At 35.3% G+C, this 8,664-nt stretch overlaps 1 protein-coding gene and 1 pseudogene across 2 annotated transcripts; one reads left to right on the forward strand and one right to left on the reverse strand.

The window, feature by feature from the left end:
* The first annotated feature begins 335 nt into the window (after positions 1-335).
* Positions 336-3,587, forward strand: LOC143541405 (uncharacterized). The gene is made up of 7 exons (XM_077034243.1): positions 336-607; positions 696-980; positions 1,074-1,132; positions 1,210-1,246; positions 1,352-1,423; positions 1,864-2,188; positions 3,001-3,587. Exons 1-7 carry the CDS (start codon positions 498-500, stop codon positions 3,385-3,387), a joined length of 1,275 nt encoding a protein of 424 aa, XP_076890358.1. The 5' UTR covers positions 336-497; the 3' UTR covers positions 3,388-3,587.
* A 1,166-nt stretch (positions 3,588-4,753) lies between these two features.
* LOC143541406 (uncharacterized) lies at positions 4,754-8,352 on the reverse strand (annotated as a pseudogene). Its single transcript, XR_013136751.1, has 15 exons — positions 8,318-8,352; positions 7,410-7,714; positions 7,116-7,193; positions 6,992-7,047; positions 6,794-6,913; positions 6,623-6,693; positions 6,446-6,539; positions 6,152-6,361; positions 5,820-6,071; positions 5,628-5,736; positions 5,457-5,524; positions 5,307-5,376; positions 5,156-5,230; positions 4,923-5,014; positions 4,754-4,829 (listed from the first exon to the last, which is right to left on the reverse strand). The product of XR_013136751.1 is annotated as an uncharacterized LOC143541406 (transcript).
* Positions 8,353-8,664: the final 312 nt, after the last annotated feature.

Consider the following 8,664-nt stretch of genomic DNA (forward strand, 5'->3'; position numbering starts at 1 on the left):
TGAGCCTTTTGGTGTTTTTACTGTTTGGATCATAATAATGTAGAGATATTTGGTCATTTCCACTCAAAAATGTGAACTTTATGATGTTAGATGCTGAATAACTCAAATTGGGATTTTTTATGATTGCTAATTATAGGAGAAGATAATTTCGGTAGATGGAGAAATGAGATCTTAAACTCATCGGATGCGAGTGACGCCCCTGGTCCCGCCAACGGTCCTGCCAGCGGTCCAGCCAGCCCACTTGTATTGGCAGGGTCAAGAACAAAGAGGCCCGACGTTCTTAACCGTCTTAAACGGTATCGAGCTGGATGGGACATCACCAATAAACATTACTGGGCAGTAAGTTTCTTGAAATATAACTTGTTTTTCAAGATTCATTTGCTGGTGTCTTTGTCAATCATTTTAATGAAATTATCTATGCTCTACAGTCGGTTGGATTTACAGGAGTCGCTGCGTTTATTATCGCTATATTATGGTTTGTGTGCCTCGGGGTAGCCATGATTATCCATCATTGTTGCGAATGTAGAATCGACATTAAAGGAAAAGAATCACGAGGCCCTCAGAGGATATGCTTGATCTTGCTTCTTCTTTTCACTTGTGCCTCAGCGTAAGTATCTCAATTGTAATCTTGATCTTTGAAGTTGTAGATAAGATAATCAGTTGTTTTGAGTGTTTAAAATCTTCTTGTTATTTAGGATCGGCTGCATACTTCTTTCGGTGGGACAAGATGAGTTTCATCGGGAAGCCGTGGGCACATTGAATTATGTTGTTAACCGATCAGATTACACCGTGCAAACGCTCATGAATGTAACATGCTATTTGTCATTGGCAAAAACCGTTAATGTGGCCCAGATTTTTCTTCCTTCAGATGTGAAAGATGATATTGACAAACTGAATGTTGACTTGAACAATGCTGCTGGTACACTGAAGGAGAAAACACATCTAAACTCACAAAAAATAAGATTGGTTTTTGATACTGTGTAAGATTCCTCACATGAACATTATATTTTTTAATTGTGTTATAGGTTAGATTTTGAAATTATCTGAAGAATCTGTTCATTATTTTGTTTCAGGCGGTCATCCATGATTGCTATCGCAATAGTGATGCTTCTAGTTTCGATTTTGGGACTTTGTAAGTATTCATAAGAATTTGGTTTCATGATTTGTGTTTTATGATTATAACTGTATATTTTCTTGTTTTTATTGCAGTTCTGTCTATTTTGGGTCACAAGAATACAATTTATATGTAAAGTTCCTTGCTTTTTATATTTATTTATTTTATTTTTAGTTTTCTTGATTTTGTTTTTTGGTCGACCTGTGTGTAACTTAGTCGCTGCTATTCTTTGTGCAGATTCATTATCAGTGGTTGGCTACTTGTTGCGGTTACATTTATTCTATGTGGAGTTTTTGTGATCATCAACAAGTAAGATAAATATCATTGATTTAATATTTCTTGTTTTTCAAACAAAATGGCGTAACATATATGAATTTAGTATATGTTATATCATCCGTCTCATGAAAGTCTTGACCTTTCATATACTGAAATGATTTCATATTATGGTTACATTTTAAGTAATGTTATTTCTTTGGGTACATATAATTAGATTGACTTAATTTGACTTTTGAGGTCAAACCGACTAGTTTCATCTTTGGAATCTTTACAAAATCCCTAATTTTCAAAAAAAATTTCTTGCAAACACATCAAATGGTTTCGTTTTGATTATATGAAACGAAAGCCATGTGGAGTTTAGTCATTACATCCAACATCTAAATTTGACTCAAAAGTCAAACTATACACCTCTATAACCTTTTATATCAGGAATCTTGATAGAAAGAAACTAACGTGCAAACATGTTTTTTCAGTGCAATAGCAGACACTTGTATGGCGATGGGACAATGGGTCGATAACCCACATGCTGAAACCGCCCTTAGCAACATCCTTCCTTGTGTTGACCAAGGGACTACTAATGACACTTTGTATAAGAGCAAATTAGTGGTTAATGATATTGCAAATATAATAAACGGTTTCATAGGTTCATTTGCAAATTCAAACGCGCCTCCCGGTGACAACTCTAATTACTATAACCAGTCGGGCCCACTTATGCCATACCTTTGTTATCCGTATGACTCTCACCTACACGAGCTAGAATGTCCTTCCCAGTTGGTTTCAATGGCAAATGCTTCTGTGGTATGTTAACTGAAGTCGTTTTTAGTTTATTTACAGTATGACTTTCATGGTCAATTTGACTAGTTGTTAATGTGCATGGGCCGGTTTGGGTCCGTTTAGGGCTCAAAGAGAACCAAAAAACCGTTCGGTTTCAGTTATTTCAGTTTTCATAATGGGTTCGGTATTGGTTTTTCGGCTTTACCATTTGGGCCCGAAACTTTGGATCTAATTTTTTAGTTATATACTGATTAATTGATTATTACACATTTAGAGCTTAAATACTTGGGCTACACCATTTATTATTTTTTTTATAAATTACATAAGATGGTTTTTTTTTCGGTTTGGCTCGGTTTTTTGGTTGATAGCATAAACGGAACCGAACAGAAAAATTGGTGTAAAAAAATATAAAACCAAACCTTCGTTTTGATTGGTTTTGGGTTTACCATTTGGGCTTGAGAGTTTTGCCTCGAAAGAAATGGCTCAAAATAATAAATTTGAGCCTGAAACTTTGGACTCAAATTTTTTGTTAGTTAATAACTAACTCATTATCACACATTTGAACCTTTGCGCTACACCATTTATTAAGTTCTTAATAGTTTACTATAAAATAGTTATTTTCAGTTCAGTTTTTGATTGAGAGCAAAATCGAAAAAACCGATTTTCAAAAAAAAAAAAAACATAAAACCAAATCGTTGGTTGTTATTGGGCTCAGTTATTTCGGTTCGTTTGCGTTGGTTATTCCGGTTACAATTTGGGTATTTCGATTTCATGCGATTCGAGCGTTATCACAATTTAGTTCAAACAATTATTAACGGGTTCGGTTCAATATCCAGGTCTGGCAGAACTACACTTGCACGGTCTCTGAATCAGGATTCTGCACCAGCACCGGAAGACTAACACCGGACATGTATCAGCAACTAGTCGGGGCAGTGAACATAAGCTATGGCCTTCAACACTATGCACCACCATTACTCAGCCTCCAAGACTGCAATTTTGTACGGGAAACGTTCAGAATAATCACCTCGGACCACTGTGCTCCATTAGAACACCGTCTTCGGATGGTAAATATAGGTTTGGCTCTTGTTTCTGTTGGAGTCATGCTCAGTCTTGCACTTTGGATCATATATGCAAACCGGCCTGAAAGTGAGCAAGCGTTTGCAAAGATTTCATCGAGATTCAAAGGCGGATGCAATGGTAATATTGCCATTGATGTCTCATAAAAAAATCATCAATTTTAATATGTTGGAAAAATGGATTTAGTATAGTTTTAGGTATATCTATATATAGTGAAGTTATACGGGTTTATCGTTTGATGCCCCTTTCCCGCCAGATTCAAGATTGCGCGAAGTGCGGTCTTGGATTTTGAGCTGGCTTAAAATGTATACTAACTGTACTTGATTTCGGTAGTGATAATATAATTTTAAATGGATTATGGTACGTTTTAAAACATATTTGTATCTAGTATTCTTAATTCAAAAATTACTGTTAGCATAACTACTCTAGTTGCTTATGACATCCATTTGTTTAAGAACCATCCGGCCTTTATGGAAGTTTTTCTGCAAATAAAAAAAAAACAACTAAAACAGAGAAAGTAAGTTAATAATCCAACCAAAACATTCTACAATAAGATCGGGATTCATGTGCTAGAATAGTATGCAATAAAATATTACCAGTCGAAAGTAACAACCCGCAATAGCATTGTACATGTTAGCGGTAGAAAGTAAATTAAATTTCTCCAATTCTTCAATCGTGCCATATGCTCTATCAAACTGCAAATGAAAACAAAGATCATATCAAAATGTTTATGTTTCAATAAGAGAAATAAATATATAACAAGTGCAAGAAGCATTGCATCACTTTCATCCTTCATTTTCACATACATACCTAGCATAATTGATAATTCTAAAGGTCTCACTATTCGGTTTAATACTTTGATGATCGCTTCTTGGAATGACTGCGATGAACTTGCCAATTGCCATCACCAAGAGAAAAGATTCCGTCAGCGTACCAGTGTATATTCACATCTTGCAAAGCATGTTGTTAGTATGGAGTTGACCGACATATACATTATATTGTATGCTGCTCAATACATATGCATCCCTGAGTTAACGATGAAATTAGACGGTGTTATCAATTTGATCGAAGATTCGTGGTTGCACAAAAAAAAAAAAAAAAAAAACCCTTATAAATTCTGAAGTATATTTGACCACTTATTTGCTCAATCATGTAAGGATAAAAAATAACTGAAAGTAGATTTTAAAATAAAATAAAATGCAAACGAATTGGAGCTTCAAACGGGCCTAGGCTCAGAACGTCATGAAGTGTGATCATACATGAAGCATACTGTTAGTATTTAATCTGTTCGAGCATAAACAAACTTCCTGTTGTCAACTGTTCACTGAATGTTTGGTTCGTTACATGTCTACCACAAACAAGACGAATCAGGAAAGGGACGTTATGAGCTGAAAACATAATTTCTACCAGAAAACTAACAATGATAAAATAATTTACAACCACAATCGCAAGCACCAAGTACTAAACAACAAAAGACCAAAAAACTAAAACTTATCATATTATAAACTTCGACTAGGGTCGTTAATACCCATACTTTGTTCTTGTATCCACAACCACCCCCTTGCCTCCATTCACCTCCAGGTCATGCCTGCATACAAATAACCGAACCCGGTTCTATCAGCACACTAGTTAATATAAAGTTTTACTAACTTTGGGTAATAAGAAGCACGAAATACTCAACTGGAAAACAAAGTCGGGGATGGTTAGCTGCTCGCGAGGAACATATTTAAAGAGATGAAGAAGCCGATCAACATATACAACCTTTTTCCACACCTGTAAACGATTATTATTATTATTATTATTATTATTATTATTATCATCATCATCATCATCATCATTATTATTATTATTATTATTATTGTTGTTATTATTATTAACGAAGCGACAATTAAGGACGAGAATATATGTACGTACCAATGCATCTACTAAAACTTGCATTGTGAATACTGCAGCCTTTAGTCCAAAGGTTGGGTGCAGTACATAGATAGCCTGCATATATAAATATGCAAAACATAAGTTCAAAACATAATAAAGAAAACATGTGACTATTATTAATATGGCTTACACGAAGATTATTCTGGCTTTTCCTACCAAGTATTTGTTGTAGTTTCCTCATCCATCCTAGGTCCGGTTTCCTAAACTCAACATTTTCACAACAAAAATATTTCTAAGTTATAAATGAAATAAAGATTAAATAAAAGTATTGTGTACTAACACTTGTAGTGATGCAGCATAGTGGAAGTAAACAATTGTATATGACTTCTGGATCAAGGGCTCAAACTCCTGTAGATCAACATTCAAGATTTAAATTTAATACACCAATATATACTACTTGCAAATTTTTATGTGACACCTGTAAAACATATTCAGTGAATCAATTTATTACCTTAACTATATAAAGTGCAAATCACTCGAGATCTAGACAACGAAGAAGAAAATGTGCTCCTACGACAACCATGACCGGACGACCTTCACTGTCTACTCCTCCTCGGTAACTGCATTTTATTATTATAAACATAAATTCTCAAAAATGAAATGCATTTTATGGCACAGTCTATTAAAAACAATAGCTCCTTACACAATCTTCATTTCTGCTATTTCAGAAAGACCAAGAGAGTTAGCTTTGGTAAGGTATCTAGAATGCAGTGAGTATTCTTCAGCAGCTGAAAGTGGGGGCCCACCAACATCACCAAACCCGAGAAGTTCAGCAAAACTAAACCCGTTTCGTGATTGAACCGTTTTCTCAGACCGTTCCTTATGATGCTGATCTGGATCCTTTATTGGAGACATGAAAGCGGGATCTAGATATGAATCCAAATATGAAGAGTTCCTGCTCAATTTGCACATATTAATATAAAGTGCAATTCACAAATATTATGCCACTTAAAGTGAGTTTGCCACATCACCAACCGTCTAGCCAGCCCACGGTCACTTGCAGGATCATTTACCGACTCTTGGTGAGGTTTTGAACCGGTCTTTTTCATATTGGGTAACGGTTTTATTCTAATTTTTCTTTCATCTATAATTGTTTCACCATTTTCATCACCAACATCAGCAGGAAGCTTTGTAATAGCAACGCTTTCCTCATTTTTTTCACGGGGAAAGTAAAGCGGAAGCAATCTACGTATGCAAAGACATAAAAATAAAATAAAATAAAAAGGTCACTTTTATCGTATTAAATCGAACAAAACATATATAGCTTACCTTTTATATATTTCAGTATCATTTTCTGTAGTTGTGCAGAAAACTAAGCCCGTGATTTTATACTTTTGTTTCTCAAGAAATCGACGGATGGTTCCTGAAAGACACAAGAATTAAAAATAAAAAATAAAGAAAAATAAATAAAAAAACAAGGGAATCGTAAAGGTTTGGTTTGGTTACTTATTGCTACATGAGCAGCTGGTTCGCGGGGATAATTTTTTGCTTCTGTGTATATACAGCCGATAGCAATGCTGTGTTCACGATGAGGCGATAATAAGTAATTAGTGGAGTGTTGTCGTGCATACACCCGTCACATAATAAGGACATAATAAGTAATAGTTGCAGCCAAACCTCTGAAGTCCGTACTCAACGAGAAGTTCTAGAGAAGAACGGTAGCAGTGACACAAAGCATTTTCTGCAGCGGTATGATATTTTACAGCGTATTTGGGCCCCACAGTATGTATGACCCTCCTATAACAGAACCATACCATATCATTTGTTAACAATATTGTAAGCTACAAGAGACAGCAAACTAAATCTAATGCCTACCTGGCAGGCAAATCATATGCATTGGTAACTTTTGCCATCCCTGTTCTGCAGCCACCCTGTGACAGTTTTTAACTTTTTATAAGTTTTCTTAATAATAAACTTGATTATTTGGATGATATGTTACGAATGTTGCACATTCTTCAGCAAGACCAGGCCCCGCTACAGCATGTAAACCAGGGCTGATGTGTGCTTTATCCATGTTCTGCAAAAAGAACACGATAACGTACGCAGAATCAAATGTCAACAAACACTGAGCTGATACAAGGCCCAAATAGAAAGGACCCATATTCCATCATTAAAAAGGCCCAAATAGAAAGGACCCATATTCCATCATTAAAAATATTCCCACAAGTTTTTGTAATTTCCAATCTTTCCATTTCTAGTGTAAATCACTAGAAACCGTGCCAATAAAGCTCACCTCGTTTGTGGAGTTGACGACGGCATCAACCTCCAAATTCCAAGGATTCCCTCTCCAAAGATAAATCTTGGAGTTAATTTCATGATCAACTGGAAACCTAGAAACTGTTTCATTTCCATTACTCTCCGCCTCAGAAGATACATTTAACGGGCCCGAAAAGTGTGAACTCTGATCTTCAGTGAGATAGCATCTTAAATCTCCATCACTCCACCGAGGAACTTGGTCGAGAGCCACAGCAGCATCCCCACCATCAGTGGCCACTCGACCACGATTCATCATAGTTGACACTGGCCTAGCGTAGATCACTTCCAGCAAAATCACCGAATTATATTATAAGATGATATTGAATCCTTGATTTATTATTCACAATGTCCCACTGTATATATTATATAGGAGTACAAGATTAACCTGCTCTATGAATCATACTTGTTTTACAATATAACTGACATGCATAGATAGATATCTAATATATGCCTAGACCTGTAAACAAACCGAGCGAACACTAATAGGGGGGGGGGGCTGTTTGTGTTTGTTTATTTAACTTTCACCGAATACAAACACAGACGCACTTTTTTGTTCATGTTCATTCATCAAGTTATTAGGCATGTTCTTGTTCATTAGTTTAAAACCTAAACAAATAGTTTATGCACGTAAACAAACTAACACAAGTTAGCGCTAGCATAAAACGAGCCCCTTTTATGTTTTATATTTATATAATACAACTACTTATGTGATTAAAATTTAAACGAAAGCTCGCGAACAGTTTATAAACGCTAGGTTTCGTTTTAGAGGCCTACATATAATATACCCTGATCATCAATAACGTAATTTTGAATTACTGTATGTCGCAAAAAAACATATATGCATGTTGAGATAAAAAAAACTGAACTAGATGAATAAATAGACACCTTGAGTGAGAATCAATGGAGTTATGCTTAGTACAAGGTTGATGGAGACAATGATCTACTGAAGTAGGGGTGAAATCGGTGTGAATATGCATTCAATGTACTGTACAGACATGTTGTTTTGTCTTTTTGTTGAGTTCTGGACTGTTACTATATTCTGTCAGAATTATCTCCATCTTTTATATAATTCCATTTGTCATTTAATTGCAACTGTTATTTAGTTATGTGTAAATAGTTTAAATTAATTACGTTGTTAACTTGTTACAAATATTATTATCAAATTTTAACATCTACCTATTCTAATAAAATAAAATAACTAGGACACGCTTCACTCTCTCAATCCTTCTCGC

Source organism: Bidens hawaiensis, unplaced genomic scaffold, assembly GCF_021521415.1.
Source record: "Bidens hawaiensis isolate Kalapana, Puna unplaced genomic scaffold, B.hawaiensis_p1.1 tig00012594_1, whole genome shotgun sequence".
In the NCBI taxonomy this organism is placed as follows: Eukaryota; Viridiplantae; Streptophyta; class Magnoliopsida; order Asterales; family Asteraceae; genus Bidens; species Bidens hawaiensis.

Excerpts from the sequence above, each read along its gene's own strand:
- LOC143541405 (XM_077034243.1), top strand. The coding sequence starts at position 498 with ATGATTATCCATCATTGTTGCGAATGTAGAATCGACATTAAAGGAAAA. Across the intron at positions 608-695 it reads CTTTTCACTTGTGCCTCAGC|GATCGGCTGCATACTTCTTT; the intron begins GTAAGTATCTCA and ends CTTGTTATTTAG. Across the intron at positions 981-1,073 it reads AGATTGGTTTTTGATACTGT|GCGGTCATCCATGATTGCTA; the intron begins GTAAGATTCCTC and ends ATTTTGTTTCAG.